Raw genomic sequence first — 21644 nt, 5'->3', positions numbered from 1 at the left:
TAAATATGAGAAATGGGTCTTATATTTAGGATCAAAACTAATTCAACAATTGGGTCCTATATTAAGGACCGGAGGAGTATTATTTGATAATAATTTAAGAAAAATAATATAAGTATATGAGAAGAGTTTTATCTTGATTTAAGTAAACATGTTTATAAGTACTTATAATCACGATTCCAAATGGCCTCTTAATATAACCATGTATAGAACTTGACTCTCATAATCTTGCAAACACTAAACCTTCAGCCTCTCACAGTTTTCCAAATGTTTTTTAATAAGCACATATATTTTTTTATTGGAGGTAATCTTATTTGAGATATTATCAACACTAGAGTGGACACATCTTCCGGTAAAGATTTTAACATTCTTGTGCAAGGGGGTTGTTATCCTCAGGATTTTCTTCTTGATTTACCACCTGCTGCTGCTGCAGCCACGGCAGCAGCCACGACAGCAGCGACGACAGCAGATCACTCCAGTTTGGAATTGAGAAATTGCTTTGGCTCGGCTTGGTCAATAATAAAATCAATATGATGAGCAGAGCCACCACTATTGCGACGCCAAATATTATTGTCTGCATCTTCTGAAGTCCATCATCGTTTTTGCTTTTACGCTTACCTACACATTACAATTCATATATCAATTAATTAGATTTCTTTGTTCATAACAAATTTAAAATTACGCATCATACAAGGGATAATTTCAAACTGATTAAATATGATTAATCTTAATAATTAGGAAAAGACGACGTCGCAAATGATGAGGATGCTCTGTACCAAAATACCTACCTTTTTGTGTTGTGACTGCAAGCGGCCCTTTCATTGGAAAAATGGCACTATCATTCTTGCTTTATTTGATATTTTGATTTGATTTGATTGTTTATTTTCATCCATATTACTGTATTAAAAAAAATACAAAACCACCACTATTCATGGTGGCGAGCCGCTTACCGTTTTCATCGGCGAGTAATCTCCACCTTCGGAGTAGCACGCATAGCACTTGGCCAAGCCTACCCGACCCCACTGAGCGGGCCCACACTCTTCTCTTAGCCGTCCGATCGCATTTGAGAGGCAATCCTGGCAATCGGTCGCACTCAAATCCCCTACGCACTGCGCTATACCCTGCAAATTCCCCAAGCTAGTCGTTCTAAATGCCTTGTACACCCCATCGGACGTCTCCAAATACGACAGCACAGCATCTCTTCGAGTCAACCCATCCGAAGTAAACGCAGTGGAAGGCCCACATTTCTTAACGACCAAAGTCTTGTCCTCGACGCCCAAGAACTCGGAATCATCATACATAACGAAACAACCGTCGAGCTGCAAGGCGCCGCCTGTGGAGTCGGGGCAGATGGTGCCAAGCTGGGAGACAGCCTGGGCAACACAGCGGGAGCATTCGGCAGCGGCAAGGTCACCGCGACACTGGAAAAGGCCGTAGATGGGGGTGTTTTGTGCGGAGGAGGAAGGGACGGTGAGGTTGTTGTAGGAGGAGATCATGGCGCCGTTGACGATGGAAGTGAGAAGGGAGCTGACGGCAGACCCATAGGCAGAGCCCGGCATGAACTTAGCCTGAGAGCAACTGCTATAGACGAAAGCCTGGGTGGAGGAGGAGGAGGAGGAGGAGGAGGACGTTGGGGTTGCGAAGGATATGAGTAGCAGAAGAGGAGGAAGAAGAAGAAGAAGAGAAGGAAAGTGAGAAGAGAGCATTGACATGGTCGTGCGTGGTGGTGAGAATGCGTGAGTGAGATGGGCAGAGGAAGAGGAGCAAGTAGGCCTTTTTTATAGATAACACTTATGATCGAAATAGCAATATGTGTGTGTGGGTATGCTTCTGTACGTAATAATGATTATATGATGTCTTTGAAGAGAATTCAAGCATAACAGTGTTGATTAGAATAGTACTCTCAGCCCTCCCTAGCTATCAGATGCAAACTTTACTTATGCCAAAAGGGGTCTTAAAAGAAATTGAGAAGATATGTCGAGATTTCTTTTGGAGCCAAGGCATAGAAGGGAGGAAACTACACCTAATTAGGTGGGACCAAGTTAGATGGGGGACTCGGTATTAAGGACTTGCACACTCAAAACACAGCCTTTATCATGAAATTTCGTTGGGGGGCCCTCACAAAACCAAATGCTCTATGGGTACAATACCTTAAAGGTAAGTATGGGTGTGGAAATTCTTCTGGGTACCCGATGGCTTGTGAAAAACAAAATGCTTCCAGAGTTTGGCTGAGGATAGCAAATGTGTGGGACAAATTTTACAAGGGAGTAGGTTGCTCTGTGAAAGAGGGGAGCACATGTAATGTCTGGTGGGACGTGTGGCTACCAATGGAAGAACCTCTTATTCATTATGTGGACCGAAACATCCATCTCCTTACAGGAAAGTCATAGTATAATGATAATGGTTGACGATTGACTTCATATTAAATGACGAGGGCACCTTTGCATGATTGTTTGTTTGTTTACATAATTGTTGTAAAATTTAATTTACATTGTTGAGTGTGTGTGGGGTGCGAGGATTTTTGTCTTGGGTCTTTTGATGTTGCCACCACAACAACACATGGGCCTTTGATGTTGCCACCACAACAACACACAACACTACCACCCGATCGACATGCACGTTAGGGTTTACGTTTTTTTGCCCTTTACTACTTATCCCATCCTTATTTTCTCTTCAACCTTTCGTTTTTTTTCCCCCCAAATATACCTGTTTTGTGGTGGTAGATATGCAAGTAGAAGATATTTCTTTCTTTGATATTATTTACATACAAAAAATTAATCATTTAAGTACGTAATAAGAATGAGTGTGTCAAAACCCAGATTGGGAGGAAGATGAAAGGGAGAATAATGAGAACCCTACAAGTTTATATAATTGGGGTATCTCACATTGTCCCATTTTTGGTGTTGACTGATAGGAACCTCTTCTCCCAACATCACAAATCGCTAGCTATACGTTTCATTACAAGCTAAGATTGTTTACAAAGTGATGTGCAGTACTTGCCATAATAACAACCTCGATTCAATGAGACTAGAATCTGTGGGAGAGTCAAAGGCTTTGTAACTTAGTGATATTGACGCTCTCCTATAAGTGAGAAATTGCGCATTCTATCCACTTGTAACTTCAAACTATTAGGACTGGCCTCTTTAATTTAAAAAAAAAAAATCATATGGAGGTGTGTGCATCGACTTTGTTTATATATATATATATATATATATATATATTCTATATGGTCTTAACTATAGAAACCAATTAATTGAAGAGTTTGTTTTGATCTTAACTATAATATATTAATTTTCTTTGTTTTTCTCATCTATTATTTTTTCAAACTACCCCAATAATAAAATTATTGTACTGCAAAGTTGAATGGCAATTGTATGATTAAAAGGAGGGTTTCTTTTTAAAAAAAAAGATTTTTGGTGCAAATAACTAATTTATTAATTATTTTTAATTTATGTAGATTAATTAACTAGCGGAAAAAGTATATTAGTATTGATATTGATGTATATCATTGGTACAACATTTTAGGGCAGTACAAGTGACGGATATAAACAAGGTTTCTATTGTCATCAATTGCATGTTCATTTCCACATAGTCCAAAGCCTCTCTCATATGTCGATGAATATGATTGCGATTTCAATGGACTAACTATGGAAAACCAAGTTGGGCCTACACCGGAATCCAGCCCACTAATTGTTCTCAAATAAGGACCGACGACTTTTTTTTTTCAAAAAGAAAAAAAAAAAGGTACAATCACTAACTATCCATTTATTCATAAACTTTCAAGTCACTAAATTACAAAATCATTAATTGAGGATGCTAATGATCCAAATGAAACCCAACACAATTATTCAACAATTCATGTACATATATTAGTTTTGATGAAAGAATCTGTAAAATTAGAGGGTAGTGTTGGAAGAGTGGTCCTTTTTCATTTGATGAAACAAGGTACCATCATAAACAACTATCACTGTTTCTTTGCGTAGCAAACCATTCCTGTCTTTGCACAGATAATGCAGAAGTGTCCACTCTACATAGCTACCAACCCTGTAGTAAATGACAAAAAGGTTAATTGATTAATGATGAGTCATTACCATCCACAGTAATCCTTAGGATCTTTGTTTGCCTTGAACATGGCCGACACTTCATCCGATGTTAAAGCATTTGGGTGGTATATACGTACATATGTAAACAAGATTGGCGATTGAATGAGAAATGCTGTCCAAATAAACAGAGTAAAGAATCATAGCTATCACTTTATGTACATATTGATCATGTCCTAAATAGAAAATATTGCATCAATATTACGAGCAAGGGAAGAGAACATCTCAAAAAATTAGCGTATGGTGGTCGAGCTTCATAAATTTGCCTCATTTCTCTTCTGACATTTCTCAATATGAGACTTGTAACAATACACTCTGCCTTCAACACTTCCAATGAAAGCACTAACATTGCAAGCACAAATTTAAAAGATTAGCGTATTAGATGATAGAATCTTTCGAACTTATAAACCACTTCATCATGTGAGTAGATAACTTGAAAATTATCAAAAAGAATAAATGTTTAGAAGAACAACTCACACGAACCTTCTTTGAGAATCATAAACACCGGAGTCGCTCCCATGTTTGCCTCCTTGGACATTTCTAACTCCAATTGGTAAAAACAGAGAAGGACATTTTCCCCGCACCATTCATCAATAAGATGCCCGCTTGATTGTCACTTACCGACATCAACATCTCCTTCTATTCAAATACAACCACGTTGAGAACTATGCTAGAAAAGAAAAGATAGAGAAAGTTACGGGGCGAGTTTTCTGACTGAGAGCCAAATGGAGGAAAAGTGAAAATGCAGAAGACAAGAAGATGCCGCAAGCAATTGCACGAAGCCCTGCAATCAGAAGATTCAATACGATAACTGTTAGTGAATGTTCCTCCGTCTACAAATTCTTGTTTGGTTTCAGAGAAAACAATGGAAATATATACACCTCGGAAAGTCTCCCAGGAGTAGAAGACGCCGTCTTGGTTCCTGTCGAAGAAGTAAGCGTGCTTTTGCAGAAAGTTTTGGTGGGGCTCAGAAATTGAATCTGATACTGCTGCATGAAAACCTGCAGGAGTATCAATTTGAAGGTGAAAATGGAGTAATTAAAGTATTGCCAAGTCAAAGAAGAGAAGTAAAGATACCCTCTTGATTGTTACTTTCAATGGAAGCCATGGCCGATTGGCTGAGATGAGTGAGAGAGATTAGGGAGGGAAGTGATTTGTGAGGGAAGAGAAGAAAGAGTGGGCATATTTATAGTGAAGGAACATGTTGTTGGCTCCAAATACTCCATTCACATAGGCAAGAGAGAAACGTGAGGCCAACTGATGTGTTTCTATCTATCTATCTATTTATGAGCATGATTGTTTTACAATTTTTTTTGGTGCCAAAGATTGTTTTATGAATTAACTCCAATTGTTATTTGATTTCATTTTTTTTAGTGTTTCATATTTTTGTATTGATATACACGATGATTATTTTTCGCAAACAATTATGAGTTTGTAAAATATCGAATTTACTTTAATAAGTCATTAGGTAGATAGTGATACTATGTGAAAAAAATTATGGTAGTTTAAATAAAGTATATTATATTATGAAATATACTAAACATATCTATAATAAGGATTGGAATGAATGAAAAAATAATAGCACTTTGGTAATAAGCCCAACAGACATGAAATTCTTAGAAAATAGAATTCGTTACGGAATATAAGTCCGTAAAATCATACCTAAATCCGTTTAATAGTCCCAAGAATAAATAAGATAATGAATGTAAAGACGCATGCGTAGTAAATATAGATAGTACCATTTTATAAAAAAAAAATTGCCATAAGGTCCCACCTTAAATACAAAAAGTCTTTTGAAATTATCAAATTATTCTGAAATTTCAAGAGACCTCGTTCTAAGATATTTTACTTGTTTAATTATTAACTTATCCTTGTCTTTTTTTTAAAATGTATATTTATAACTGAAAGAGTAGTTGTTAACAACTTAAAGTATAATGATTAACAACTATCGTGGCAGGTATTGACAACTTATGTATTATATTTTTGTGATACATTGAAAAAATTTATTGTTAATACCTGTCACAATAGTTGTTAATCATTACATTTTAAGTTGTTAACGACCACTCTTTCAGTTATCAATACATATTTAAAAAAATAAAGACAAATTAGTAATTAAACAAATGGAATATCTAACAATCTCTCTTGGAACTTCATATTAATTTGATGATTTCAAAGAACTTTTTTGTATTTAATTCTTTTAAGTGAGACCTCATTATAATTTTTTTTTATACTACTTACTTCTAATTATAAAATTTTATTTATAGTTTATTTACGTGCAGGATATGAAGTAGTAATAATTCTCTAGATGAACACGCCGAGCAGACACACGAAATGAGAGGCAGAGATATGACCTCGAGCGGCGAGACTATCAAAGGAAAGTTCTCTTTCGTGGTCGCTGTGTTGTGTGTGATTGTTCCTTAATTAGCGTGCTTTTTTCAAACAAACAAAGAAACGTTTTATTATTATTATTATTTTTTGGCCTGAAACAAAGAAAACGTTTTTGGTGAATCAGATTCTAGGCCTCATTAAAATCAAGACATTGGCAGAAATGATGATTTTTAGCTAAACACCGAAGTCTAAAAGCAGTCATTAAGTAATCACAGTCTGGTCCTAACAAATACTTGCACTTTTCGTGTGTGTCTGTGTTTTGTACCTAATTAATAAGGAAATGTTTCGCTTATTATATAACATGATATTATTTTCAGATATTTTAAAATTGGTATTCATGCGTTTAAATTGTCAAGCTGTTCTTAAAAATCTCCACTATAAAGTATTACCTCCGGTCCTAATTATAAAACCCCGTTGATTAATTTGAGAAAATTAAGGAAAGAAGTTAAGTTAGTTATTTGTAATAAATAGGTATTACCTTTCCTAAAATATCCTTACTAATAAACTATATTGGCTAGGACTACAATTATTAGAAGGATTATCTTGAAAAAGGATGCATAAATATGAGAGACAAAGTGGATTATAGTCTTATATTTAGGATCAAAATAAAAGTCAAACAGTGTCTTATATTAAGGACCGGAGGTAGTATATCTTTGGAGAGGATTGGACCCACTCGGAAACTCAGCCCAACTTATTGCTTGGGCTTTTGCATTTTTCCTTTCATGAACCATTTTGGAAGTGACAGGCCTTTCATCGTTCATAAGATCATAAAAGTAATTAACTAATCACGCCTAACCCTCTCGTTTCTTTCACCATATTGAACAAAAAAGTGCGGCCTGCTGTATTTTCTGTTGAAAAGGACCCAAATGACATGTAAGCAATTTTTTAAACGAAAATAATAAAAAAATCTGAAAATTATTAAATCCCAAATCAGGTTTAGTAACACTTTATTTGCTATTAACAACACTAAATTTGTAAATGACAACAAATTTTTATTGGCATTTCTTATTTGACATTCAATAATTTTCAACTTCTTTTTTTTATCATTTTTTTATTTCTTAATCATAATTTACCAAAAATGACATAAGAAGAATTTTCTCTTTACTTATGTTAAACATATTTATAAGTGCTTATGATTATGATTCCACAGGACCTATTAATGTAACTATGTACAAAAATTGACTCCATACTCTTGTCGCCACCAAGCTTCTACCCCTCACATTTTTCCAAATCTTTTTTTCATAAGCATATATATCTTTCTATTGAAAATAATCCTATTCAAAGTATTATCAGGCACTAAATATGAGTACCTCTTCTGACAAAAATTTTAACTTCCATTAGTCACATTATAAGAAACTAGTTTTTTAATTAAATCCAATCCTCGTTGTTTATTATCTTGTCTTCTTCGAAATCAGGTTTTCTCATAATTAATAAGGAAATGTTTCCTGTATTATATAAAATAATATTATTTTTGGATATTTTAAAATTGATATTCATATGTTTAAACTTGTCAGGCTGTTCTTCAAATTGTTTTTTTTCTCTTGGTAATTCTTCAAACTGTTTTTGATACAACTATCTATTCTTCAAAGTTTCCACTAAAAAACATATCTTTGTAGAGGACTGGGCCCACTTGGAAACTCAGCGTGAAGAGTGCATGCTCATAAATCGAATTCGGCCCAACTTATTGCTTGGACTTTTGCTTTTTACTTTTATATATTTAGTACCCAACAATGACTTGAATAAAATTATCTCTATCAAAAGGGTATCTGTACTTACCAAAAAAAAAGTGAAAGGCCTTTCATCATTCATGTGATCATAAAAGAAACTAACTAATCATGTCTAACTAACTCTCTCGCTTCTTTCAACACATTGTATGAAAATGTGCAGCCTGTTGCATTTTCCCCTTGAAAAGTCTATTTGGAACAACTTATAAATTATTTTTTTAATTATAATTTAAGAAAATAAGATAATTATATAAAAAGAGTTTTGTCTTAACTTACAAAAACATACTTATAAGTACTTATAATTGTGATTCCAAATGGCCTCTTAATATAACTATGTATAGAACTTGACTCTCTTATACTCTTGTAGCCAATAGAGCTTTAGCCTCTTATAGTTTTCCAAATAGTTTTTTAATAAGAACATACGTTTTTTTATTAAAGACAATCTTGCTTGAGATATTATCAAACACTAGATATGGACACATCTTCCAATGAAGATTTTAACCTTTGTTAGCCATGTTACGAGGGACTAAACCTTCTGCCAAATCCAATAAATTAGCCGAACTGGAATTATTACGAGAATATACTTGTTTTCCACATGAATTTCTTCTTTATTTTCCACATGAATTTGTTCTTTATTTACCACCTGCAAGTGATTAATCAAATTCTTAATTAGGAAAATTAAAAAGGATAAATTGGGTGCAATATATATAAGGAAAATTAAGGTTAAAAAATACTTCCTCCATCTCATTTTATAAGCAAAAACTATCGTCTCCCTCTTGTCTCTAAATATAAGCAATATTTATAGGTTGTTTTAAATATTTGTAGCAAATTTCCTATTTTGTCCTCATTAATTACTTATCTTAATACTCAAAATATTTATTATTTTATTTTCCAAACCATCATCTCTCTAACACACATTCTCTCTTTTCCATAATTCTCTTTATTATAATGATTTTCTTATTCTCTCTCTTATACTCTTTCCCCCCACAAATAAGAGCATTTTGGAGAAATTTTTTTTAATTTCTACACATTTATTGTCTTTAACTAATTTTAACTAATATTTTGATATAAACTACAATATTGTTTATTAAAAACACGGAGCGAGTATACCGTTTTGCTTTCGCCCGACTTGGTAAAGAATGAAATGAATATGATGAGCAGAACCACCACTGCTATGACGCCAACTATTATTGCCTGTGTCTTCTGAAATTTATCGCCGTTCTTGTTTTTACGCTCACCTACACATTGCAATTCATATATCAATTAATTAGATTTCTTTGTTTACAACAAATTTAAAATTACGCATCATACAAGGGATAATTTCAAACTAATATAAATATGATTAATCTTAATAATCAGGAAAAGACGACGTCGCAAATGATGAGGATGCTCTGTACCAAAATACCTACCTTTTTATGTTGTGACTGCAAGCGGCCCTTTCATTGGAAAGAAGGCACTATCATTCTTGCTTTATTTGATATTTTGATTTGATTTGATTGTTTATTTTCATCCATATCACTGTATTAAAATGAAAATTACAAAACCACCACCATCCATAGTGGCAGAGCCGCTAACCGTTTTCATCGGGCGAGTAATCTCCACCTTCAGAGAAGCACGCGTAGCACTTGGCCAAGCCTACCCGACCCCACTGAGCGGCTCCACACTCTTCTCTTAGCCGTCCGATCGCATTTGAGAGGCAATCTTGGCAATCGGTTGCACTCAAATCCCCTACGCACTGCGCTATACCCTGCAAATTCCCCAAGCTAGTCGTTCTAAACGCCTTGTACACCCCATCCGACGTCTCCAAATACGACAGCACAGCATCTCTTCGAGTCAACCCATTCGAAGTAAAAGTAGTGGAAGGCCCGCATTTCTTAACGACCAAAGTCTTGTCCTCGACGCCGAAGAACTCGGAATCATCATACATAACCAAACAACCGTCGAGCTGCAAGGCGCCGCCTGTGGAGTCGGGGCAGATGGTGCCAAGCTGGGAGACAGCCTGGGCAACACAGCGGGAGCATTCGGCAGCGGCAAGGTCGCCGCGACACTGGAAAAGGCCGTAGATGGGGGTGTTTTGTGCGGAGGAGGAAGGGACGGTGAGGTTGTTGTAGGAGGAGATCATGGCGCCGTTGACGATGGAAGTGAGAAGGGAGCTGACGGTGGACCCATAGGCAGAGCCTGGCATGAACTTAGCCTGAGAGCAATTGCTATAGATGAAAGCCTGGGTGGAGGAGGAGGAAGACGTTGGGGTTGCGAAGGATATGAGTAGAAGAAGAGGAAGAAGAAGAAGAAGAAGAAGACGAGAAGAAAAGTGAGAAGAGAGCATTGACATGGTCGTGCGTGGTGGTGAGAATGCGTGAGTGAGATGGACAGAGGAGGAGGAGGAAGGAAGGCCTTCTTTATATATAACAACTTAAGGCGATCGAAACAGCGATGTGTGTGGGTGGGTATGCTTACGTAATAATTATTATGTGATATCTTTGAGGAGAATCCACGTATGTGTATATACACAGTACACAGAGTATATGATTGCGTGCCAACGCAAGCACCGACGTACAGATATACGTATAGTTCGTTACATGTACATTAGGGATACGAATTCCTTGGAATATGGAGTGTGATTCCCTTTTTGCTTTCTTATATATATATATATATTTAGAGAGAGAGAAAGAGGCTGAGTAAGAGGCACCGAAAATTATTGAATGGAAACATTATACGGACGCGACTTGAGAACGTAAATGAAAAGTACGATGTGAGAAATATTGATTAAAGGTACGTTAAGAAGAGGTGGGTTTTGAGAAGTAATGGGAGGATGGTGTGAAGTCAAAAGAAACTGGTGGGGGGAAGGTGGTGAAAATTGACTCAAAAGACATAATCAAAACCCTAATTAATATAGTTTGGTCGAGGTGTTAACAGCAACTCTCTCTCTCTCTCTCTCTGTGTATAATGATATATATATATATATATATAGTGTAGATGATGTGTATGGTTGATGACTTGCAGAGGAAAGATTGAAACACTAAAATTGAGAGGAAAGAGAGTAGAGAGCACGTGTTGGGTCCCTCGCTTTGGTATGTTTCAATCAAAATCAGACTTAATTAAGTCATCAAGAAATACACACACACACACACATAGTGCAACGTGAACACTGCACTTTGCTAATTGGATGCTCTCTTTGATGGTAGCAATGGTTTGTTTGGGATTCATTATTATTTGGGCGTTTGGTTCAAAAGTAATTGTGGCCATATGTCTCATTCTTGAGGCCGGTTTGCATAAGTGTTAATTTAGTTCCTAATTAATTAAAATCCAATCACATCCCTCACTGTACTCTACTATAATTGAATCACGATATATAACTAGAAAATTGTTTATGGAAGTAATTATTTGATAATTACTTAAATTGGAAATAATCCCTCCCACTAGATGAAAACGAAACAGTCGAGAAATTTTAATGAACGAAGAAGAAAGCATAGTATGATGATAATGATTGACGAGTGACTTCATGTCAAACAAGCTTCCAATAATTGACTAGACCCTATGTTTATTAAATTAAAAGATTTTGATTCTTTTTCTCTCCTTCAAACGCGTCTCAACATACTCGTCGTGTCTTTTTATTATCTCTAAATAATGAATATTTATAACTATACATATGCATCTATCTCCTTCATGCATGTTTATCCCCTACCTACCAGAGCTACCAATTAAGAAATTCTTTTGAAAGAAGCTACTATTTTTTTCCAAAAGAAATAATGACGATGTAATTAAGATGCCTGTTTCTGTGTGATCAAACAGAGAGATGGTTGGTGGGTGGAGAAGCAAGCATGCATTGATAGTTGAATCAAAGGAAAAGGAAAAGAGTGAAGAAATAAAGACAAAAACAGAAATTAAAGGCAAACGGAAGTAAAGTGGGGAATTAATTAGGGGAAGGTCACTTCATCGGCTTCAATAATGAAGGCACCGTCTTTGCATGATTGTTTGTTTCCTTGCTTACATAATTGTTGTAAAATTCAATTTACAGTGTTGTGCGTGTGCGTGTTGTGAGGATTTTTGTCTTGGTCTTTCGATGTGCCACCACAACAACAACACACAATACTACAACTCGACAACGTTAGGGTTTAGGCCTTTTTGCCCTCCACTACTTATCCCATCCTTATTTCTCTTCAACCTTTTGGCTTTTTTTCAAATGTACCTGTTTGGTGGTGGTAGAATATCAAGCAGAAGATATTTCTTTCTTTTATATTATTTAAATACAAAAAATTAAAAATAGGTTGGCGTCATTTAAGTACGTAATAAGAATGAGTGTGTCATGATAGTGTAGTTAAATAAATCATTATTATGTCACTAATATTATTGTATCTTAAAAGATTTAGTTAGAATGCTTAGGTGGCTTAGTTGAGGCATTTGACCTCTGTACCTATATATGTAAACTCTCAGCACAGTGCAATAGACATCAAATCATTCACTCACTTTTCGTCTTATTCACTCTCTCTCTCCACTTTTCCTTTATGGCATTAGAGCCATTCGGTCAAACCACCATGACTTCTTCATTGAACAATACTCTCTCATCTCCTTCTGATTTCTCCACTAAGAAATACGTACGGGGTGCTTGGATGAAAATCAAATTATGGTTTCAAAAGTGTTTTTATAGTTTACAAAGTAAATATGTGGAGGAGTTTATCTCGTTTTGTGAAAAAATACTTTTTAAAAGTGATTTTGAGGGTTGCCAAACACCCCTGTAATCTCCTTCTCGCATCTCGTCTCTGTGAAGCTCGATGAGAACAACTTTCTCATCTAGAAGCATCACAATCTGCAATTCGAGGTGATGACCTTCAGTCTTTCATTGAGAAAACGGCAAAACCGACAGCAAAGTATCTTCCAAATGAAAAAGATCTAGAAACCTTCAAAGTGAATCCAGAATACTCTGCTTGGGAGCACCAAGATCAGCTGCTCACCTCCTGGATATCTTGCTCGATGTCGGACGTGATGCTTACCAGAGTTGTTGGTTGCACGACGTCTCTTCAGATCTGGGAGAAGATTCAACAACACTTTGCTTCTCAAACCAGAGCAAAGATCTGTCAACTAAAGTCGCAACTCAAAACCATCAAAACAGGAAGTTTATCTGCAAATGACTACCTATTGAAGATTAAGAGTATCACTGATGCATTGGTAGATATTGGTCATCCGATCAGTGATTCTGATCATATTGAGGTTATTTTTGAAGGTCTCTCTGATGAGTATGATGCGTGGATTACTGCCATTACCACTCGATTAGATCCTTATTTTGTTGATGAAGTTGAATCGCTTCTTATTGCTCAAGAAGCTCGTATTGAGAAAAATTCTAAGACATCAATTGTTGAGTCTGCTAATCTTGCTCATAGCAAGCCTCCTTACAGAGGAGGTGGTCGTACATAAGGTGGAAGAGATAATCGTGGACGTGGTCCCTCATCACAATACTGTGGATCATCTTCTAACGCTTAATCCAGCAATCGTTCTCTTGATCAGTGTCAGATCTGTGAGAAGAAAGGCCATAAGGCTCGTGAATGCTGGTATAGGTTTGATGAAACATTTGATGAGCTATCGAATCAATGACAAGAGGCAGCACAAGAAAGATCAATTAGCGTTAATGGCCACCACTGAGTGCATTGCTAATCCTGATTGGTACCTTGATTCCGGAGCAACAAGCCATGTCACTCATGATGATCGTAACATCAAGGACAAGTCCAGTGGTAAGTCTGTTGATAGAATTTTTAGTGCTGATGGTAAAGGTTTGATAGTTCATTGCACTGGCTCTTCTGATTTTATTCTTCCTCAATCTCAATACACTCTCAAATTAAAAGATATCCTCCATGTTCCTGAAGTCTCTAAAAATCTTCTTAGTATTCGTAAACTCTGTCTTCAAAACTCAGATTACTGGGAGGAAGATGAAAGGGAGAATTATGAGAACCCTACAAGTTTATATAATTGGGGTATCTCGCATTATTTGATTTTTGGTGTTGACTGATAGGAACCTATTCTGCCAACCTCACGAATCGCTAGCTATACTCTTCATCACAAGCTAAGATTGTTTACAAAGTTATATGCAGTACCTGCCATAATAACAACCTCACAACCTCGACTCAATGAGATTGAAACCTATATAGGAGTGTCAAAGGCTTTAACTTAAGTGATACCGACGCTTTCTTATAAGTGGGAGATTGTGCATTCTATCCCACTTGTAACTTCAAGCTATTAGTACCTGCCTCTCTAATTTTTTTGTAAAAAAAATCATATGGAGGTGTGTGTATAAACTTTGTTACATATGTATATATTTGTATATATTCTATATGGTCTTAACCATAGAAACTAGTTAATTGAAGAGTTTGTTTTGATCTTAACTGCAATATATTAATTTTCTTTGTTTTTCTCATCTATTTTTTTTTCAAACTACATAAAATTATTGCACTGCAAAGTTGAATGGCAATTGTATGATTAAAAGGAGGGGTTTTTTATTTAAAGAAAGATTTTTTTTATATAAATAACCAATTTATTAATTATTTTTAATTTATGTAAATTAATTAAATAGCGGAAAAAGTACATTAGTATTGATATTGATGTATATCACTGATACAACATTTTAGGGCAGTACAAGTGACGTATATATACAAGGTTTCTACTGTCATCAGTTGCATGTTCATTTCGACATAATCAAAAGTCTCCCTCATATGTCGATGAATACGATTGCGATTTCAATGGACTAACTATATAATTTAAAATTGACGTAGAATATCAATGAGATTGGAACTCAAGAATATCATAACTCACAGTACGGCACAATCGAAGGATGCAGTTCAGATCAACACCTACACGAGGCATCTGGCAAGGCAGTTGTCTTAACTGTAACAGTATCATACAGCTGAATGCGAAGGCACGATGAACTTACATATCCACTGGACAAAGAGAGAAGACACAAATTCTTCAGCAACCATTTGTTTTTCCTTAAGGCTGAGTTTTACGCATGCATTACAATTAAACGGACCGCGACTAAGATAGAATGTATGCGGGTAAATCCACATTTTGAGACGAATAAGCTGTATCAACGATCCATTGATAAGAATCAACAGAGAAAGCCCTTATGAAGTTTCAAACATATCGCATTAACCAAGATAATCAACCAAAAAGAGAATGTTGGACAAGCAAAAAGAACACACATTGAAAGAAATGGTATCCATTATAACACACGAAAAGAGAGTTATACGCTCCAAACCCTGATTGACTCGCTAATTGCCAATCATGAGAGGACTCAATCCCGATTCTTCAAGCGCTCCGCCCGCTGATTCAACTGCTCAATCTTAACAACGAGATTGGTGACGGAGTAGAGGAGCCAATAGAAGACCAAAGCGGCGGCAATGAGGAGGGCATTGCGCTGGCTCTTCACGATGGACTTGTGGTGTCGGAGGTACTCCGTTTGGGTGCAGGAGTCAGCCTCGCAACTAGGGCGAGTCTCGTACTTCCAGTAGATATCCATGAGCAAGAAGAGGCAAAACGGGACGACCGAGAGGAAGGGCTTGAGCAAATTTCGGGTGACGGCGATCAAACCTTTGCGGAGGCCGTCGAGGCCAGGAACGGTGAGGAGGAGCACCATAATGGCCTCGGCGGCGGCGGCGTATCCAAGCATAACCCATTCGAGCGCCATGGGAACACTGATGTTTGCTCTGTGCGACAGATCTGCGATGCAATGACAGTTCCCGGGGGAAAGACCGACGCTTTTGGTTCTTTATTTCGTTCGGGAGAAGGAAATGCCGGCTTTCTTAGGAGACAAGTTGTTCTCTGAGGTCAGAAGAGCGAAACGACACGTACCGCTACACGTGGGAGACTCAAATTTCATGTGTTGCCTTTCTTTAGCCGCGTAGTGCTCAGATAAATTTTAAGCCTCATTATTTGGAATTTGGATTCTCTTCGCTTCTTCTCCCATCCTCTTTCCCTTCACTATCTTTTTTGGCTCTTTACAATCATTGTATCAAAACTTTAATGATTCAAATTTAATATTTTACAACATTTTATAAAAATAAATATAATTATAAAAATAGATAAGAAAATTTAAACTATTAAAATCTAATTTGAACAGCTCATATCTACAGATTATTATTTCAGAGCAAATTTTTTTCAACTTTTTTTATTACAGTTATTAACTGTTTAGACCAAATTTTAACAGTTTAAATGTATTTTTTTAAAATAATATTATTTTTATAAGATGTGAAATCTGAACTATTGGAATTTTGATCCAGTAGTTGTGAAGGGAAAAAGAGGATAGCAAAGAAGAAGAGGATGGGAGAAGAAATAGAGAGAATCCAAATCCATTTGTTTGGCCAAAAAATTTAAGCTGCAGACTTTGCCCAAAAATATATCTAAGCTTCTCCTTGGCCCATAAAAAAAAAACAGTTAAGCCAATACACAAGTTTCGTCATTAGTAAAATTATTAATATTAGTTTCCTATAATAATTTGACCAATTAAAAGGACCTACAGATTACTTATACATATCATGTATTGAATCTTAAAATAATGAAACTTTCCCCAACAATAATTTTTAATTTGCGATGGTTCGTTATCAATTTGAACGTATTAAAAATGTATGAGTATATAATTTACAATTCACGTAGAATTCCGAGGTAAAAAAAATCACGTATAATTTATTATCTTGTCTTTTTAGAAATCAGGTTTTCTCATAATTGATGGGGAAATATTTCGTGTATTATATAAAGTAATACTCCTTTAGTCCTAAATGTAAGACCCTTATACACATGTATAATGGTCTTACATTTACGACCAAAGGAGTATTATTTTCGGATATTTTAAAATTGATATTCATAAGTTCAAACTTGTCAAGCTGTTCTTCAATTTTTTTTGGGTACAATGTTCTTCAAATTTTTTTGATACAACTGTCTATTCTTCCAAATTTCCACCAAAACAAACAATTTTGTAGAGGTTTGGGCCACTTGGAAACTCAGCCTGAAAAATGCATACTTAGTAGTTAGTACCCCATGTTGCTCTAGCCCAACTTATTGTCTGGGCTTTTGCATTTTGCTTTCACATATTTAGTACCCGACATTAATTTAGACAAAATTGCTTTTATCAAGAGAATACTTGTGCTTATTAAAAAAAAAGAAGAAGAAGAAAAAGAAGAAGTGAAAGGCCTTTCATCATTCATATGATCATAAAGGAAACTAACTAATCACGCCTAACTAACTCTCGCTTCTTTCAACATGTTGAACAAAAATGTGCAGCCTCTTGCAATTCCTGTTTAAAAAAGTCTGTTTGAAACAACTTATAGGCTATTTATTTGATAATAATTTAAGAAAAATAAAATAAGTATATAAGAAGAGTTTTGTTTTGACTTACATAAATATGCTTATAAGTACTTATAATCATGATTCCAAATGGCCTCTTAGTGTAACTATGTATAGAACTTGACTCTCATAATCCTGCAAACACTAGAGTTTCAGCCTCTCACAGTTTTCCAAATGTTTTTTAATAAGCACATACATTTTTTTTATTAGAGGTAATCTTATTTGAGATATTATTAAACACTAAATGTGAACACATCTTCCGATAAATATTTTAACATTTCTTAGCCATCTCGCAAATCCAATAAACTGGCTGAACTGGAAGTAAATGTGTGGGACAAATTTTACAGGGGAGTAGGTTGCTCTGTCAAAGGAGGAAGCACATGTAATGTCTGGTGGGACGTGTGGCTACCAATGGAAGAACCTCTTATTCATTATGTGGACCGAAATATCCATCTCCTTACAGGAAAGTCATAGTATAATGATAATGGTTGACGATTGACTTCATATTAAACAAGCTTCCAACAATTCACAGTGCTTATTAAATTAATTACGGGAAAGTCACTTCATAGGCTTCAATAACGAGGGCACCTTTGCATGATTGTTTGTTTGTTTACATAATTGTTGTAAAATTTAATTTACATTGTCGTGCGCGTGCATGTGTTTTGTGAGGATTTTTCCTTTGGTCTTTTAATATTGCCGCCGCAACAACACACAGCACTGCAACCCGACAACGTTAGGGTTTAGGCTTTGTTGCCTTCTACTACTTATCCCATCCTCATTTTCTCTTCAACCTTTCGTTTTTTATCCCAAATATACCTGTTTGGTGGTGGCAGATATATTAAGCAGAAGATATTTTTTTGCTTTTATATTAGTTACATACAAGAAATTAATCATTTAAGTACGTCACGAGAATGAGTGTGTCAAAACTCAGATTGGGAGGAAGATGAAAGGGAGAATAATGAGAACCCTACAAGTTTATATAATTGGGGTATCTCACATTATCCAATTTTTGGTGTTGACTGATAGGAACCTATTCTCCCAACCTCACGGATTGCTAGCTATACTCTTCATTACAAGCTAAGATTGTTTGCAAAGTTATATGCAATACTTGCCATAATAACAACCTCACAACCTTGTCTCAATGAGATTAGAACCTGTATGAGAGTGTCAAAGGTTTTGTAACTTGGTGATACTGACTCTCTCTTGTAAGTGGGAGATTGTGCATTCTATCCCACTTGTAACTTCAAGCTATTAGTACCTACCTCTCTATTTAAAAAAAAAAAAACATCATATGGAGGTGTGTATATAGACTTTGTTTTATATATATATACATATATATATTATATGGTCTTAACCATAGAAACTAGTTAATTGAAGAGCTTGTTTTGATCTGAACTATAATATATTAATTTTCTTTGTTTTTCTCATCTATTTTTTTTTTTCAAACTACATAAAATTATCGCCCTGCAACGTTGAACAGCAATTGTATGATTAAAAGGAGGGGTACTTTAAAAAAAAAAGATTTTTTTAACAAATAACCAATTTATTAATTATTTTTTATTTATGTAAATTAATTAAATAGCGGAAAAAGTATATTATTGTCATCATTGATACAACATTTAAGGGCAGTACAAGTGACGCATACATACAAGGTTTCTATTGTCATCACTTGCCTCTTCCTCACATGTCGATGAACACGATTGCGATTTCAATGGACTACCTGGGCAAAACCGAGTTGGGCCCAAATTAACTGGCGGAACCGTAAGTGTTATGGGAAGGGGTTTGTTATTCCCAGGATTTTCTCCTCCAGTTCCCCCTGCAGGTGATTAATCAAATTTTTAATTAGGAAAATTAAAAAGGATAAAAATTGGGTGTAATATACATAAGGGGAATTAAGGTTAAAAAATATACTACTTTGCTTTTTATGGCCTTGGTCAAGAATGAAATGAACGGGGTGAGCACAGCCGTCACTGCTACGACACCAACTATTATTGTCTGCGTCTTCTGAAGTCCATCACTGTTCTTACTTTTACGCTTACCTACACATTACAATTCATATATCAATTAATTAGATTTCTTTGTTCATAACAAATTTAAAATTACGCATCATACAAGGGATAATTTCAAACTGATTAAATATGATTAATCTTAATAATCAGGAAAAGACGACATCGCAAATGATGAGGATGCTCTGTACCAAAATACCTACCTTTTTGTGTTGTGACTGCAAGCGGCCCTTTCATTGGAAAAATGGCACTGTCATTCTTGCTTTATTTGATATTTTGATTTGATTTGATTGTTTATTTTCATTCATATTACTGTATTAAAAAAAAAAACAAAACCACCACTATTCACGGTGGCAGAGCCGCTTACTGTTTTCATCGGGCGAGTAATCTCCACCTTCGGAGTAGCACGCGTAGCACTTGGCCAAGCCTACCCGACCCCACTGAGCGGGCCCACACTCTTCTCTTAGCCGTCCGATCGCATTTGAGAGGCAATCCTGGCAATCGGTTGCACTCAAATCCCCTACGCACTGCGCTGTACCCTGCAAATTCCCCAAGCTAGTCGTTCTAAACGCCTTGTACACCCCATCCGACGTCTCCAAATACGACAGCACAGCATCTCTTCGAGTCAACCCATCCGAAGTAAACGCAGTGGAAGGCCCGCATTTCTTAACGACCAAAGTCTTGTCCTCGATGCCCAAGAACTCGGAATCATCATACATAACGAAACAACCGTCGAGTTGCAAGGCGCCGCCTGTGGAGTCGGGGCAGATGGTGCCAAGCTGGGAGACAGCCTGGGCAACACAGCGGGAGCATTCGGCAGTGGCAAGGTCACCGCGACACTGGAAAAGGCCGTAGATGGGTATGTCCTGTGAGGAGGAGGAAGGGACGGTGAGGTTGTTGTAGGAGGAGAGCATGGCGCAGTTGACGATGGAAGTGAGAAGGGAGCTGACGGCGGACTCATAGGCAGAGCCTGGCATGAACTTAGCCTGAGAGCAACTGCTATAGATGAAAGCCTGGGTGGAGGAGGAGGAAGACGTTGGGGTTGTGAAGGATATGAGCAGCAGAAGAGGAGGAGGAAGAAGAAGAAGAAGAGATAGAAAGTGAGAAGAGAGCATTGACATGGTCGTAGGTGGTGAGAATGCGTAAGTGAGATGGGCAGAGGAAGAGGAGCAAGTAGCCCTTTTTTATAGATAACAACTTAAAGTGATCGAAATAGCAATATGTGTGTGTGGGTATGCTTCTGTACGTAACAATGATTATGTGATATCTTTGAGGAGAATCCACGTATGTGTATATACACAGTACACAGAGTATATGATTGCGTGCCAACACAAGCACCGACGTACAGATATACGTATAGTTCGTTACATGCACATTAGGTATACGAATTCCTTGGAACATAGAGTGTGATTCCCTTTTTGCTTTCCTTTTTATATATATATATATATATATATATTTATATAAGAGAGGGTGAGTAAGAGGCACCAAAAATTATTGAATGGAAACTGTTGGGAAATAGGTCCACTCTTGGTGGATTGGGCCTAAGCCCATTTACATTGGGGGCACTTGTGCGAATAACAGAACTATTGGGTCCGTAGTGTGATTCTTGCATTTTGTTCAAATTGACAATTTTGGGGGGAACGGTTATGCAACTTCAGTTTATTTTGACTGGAGTTCCTCATTTTGGAAGTACGTGAAAAAATAGCCAGATAACCATTTCCCTTTCTTCTGCTCTTCTCTGGTGCATTTGCTGTATAACTCATCTGTCTGAGTTCATTCGGTAACCAGACTGTCGCGTAGCTACTTGTAAGAACACGAGTTTTCTCCAGGTATGCCCAAAAACCATCAGAAACATTATATTGACGCAACTTGAGAACGTAAATGAAAAGTAAGATGTGAGAAATATTGATTAAAGGTACGTTAAGAAGAGGTGGGTTTTGAGAAGTAATGGGAGGATAGTGTGAAGTTAAAAGAAACTGGTGGGGGGAAGGTGGTGAAAATTGACTCAAGAGACATAATCAAAATCCTAATTAATATAGTTTGGTCGAGGTGTTAACAGCATCTCTCTCTCTCTCTCTCTCTCTCCGCGTATAATCATATATACA

The 21644-nt window shown here is 36.4% G+C and overlaps 4 protein-coding genes across 4 annotated transcripts; all 4 read right to left on the bottom strand.

Annotated features, from left to right (window-relative positions):
• Window positions 1–947: 947 nt before the first annotated feature.
• Window positions 948–1748, bottom strand: LOC114741293 (plasmodesmata-located protein 6-like; the record flags this gene model as incomplete). The annotated part of the gene is made up of 1 exon (XM_028929546.1): window positions 948–1748. A coding segment is annotated over exon 1 (762 nt), but the record flags the coding sequence as incomplete, so codon positions are not given.
• Window positions 1749–3893: 2145 nt separating this feature from the next.
• On the bottom strand, window positions 3894–10541 carry LOC114741292 (plasmodesmata-located protein 6). Its single transcript, XM_028929545.1, has 6 exons — window positions 9785–10541; window positions 9320–9447; window positions 8784–8852; window positions 4979–5098; window positions 4796–4881; window positions 3894–4041 (listed from the first exon to the last, which is right to left on the bottom strand). Exons 1-6 carry the CDS (start codon window positions 10539–10541, stop codon window positions 3894–3896), a joined length of 1308 nt encoding a protein of 435 aa, XP_028785378.1.
• A 4890-nt stretch (window positions 10542–15431) lies between these two features.
• Window positions 15432–15881, bottom strand: LOC114741285 (uncharacterized). Its single transcript, XM_028929538.1, has one exon. It carries the CDS (start codon window positions 15879–15881, stop codon window positions 15489–15491), a length of 393 nt encoding a protein of 130 aa, XP_028785371.1. The 3' UTR covers window positions 15432–15488.
• A 3420-nt stretch (window positions 15882–19301) lies between these two features.
• On the bottom strand, window positions 19302–20660 carry LOC114741291 (plasmodesmata-located protein 6-like). The gene is made up of 3 exons (XM_028929544.1): window positions 19907–20660; window positions 19448–19572; window positions 19302–19349 (listed from the first exon to the last, which is right to left on the bottom strand). Exons 1-3 carry the CDS (start codon window positions 20658–20660, stop codon window positions 19302–19304), a joined length of 927 nt encoding a protein of 308 aa, XP_028785377.1.
• Window positions 20661–21644: the final 984 nt, after the last annotated feature.

The sequence above is a fragment of the Neltuma alba genome, unplaced genomic scaffold, assembly GCF_004799145.2.
Source record: "Neltuma alba isolate B1F8T4 unplaced genomic scaffold, ASM479914v2 tig00003344_pilon, whole genome shotgun sequence".
Lineage (NCBI taxonomy): Eukaryota > Viridiplantae > Streptophyta > Magnoliopsida > Fabales > Fabaceae > Neltuma > Neltuma alba.
This window is presented reverse-complemented; position numbering and strand designations above follow the sequence as displayed.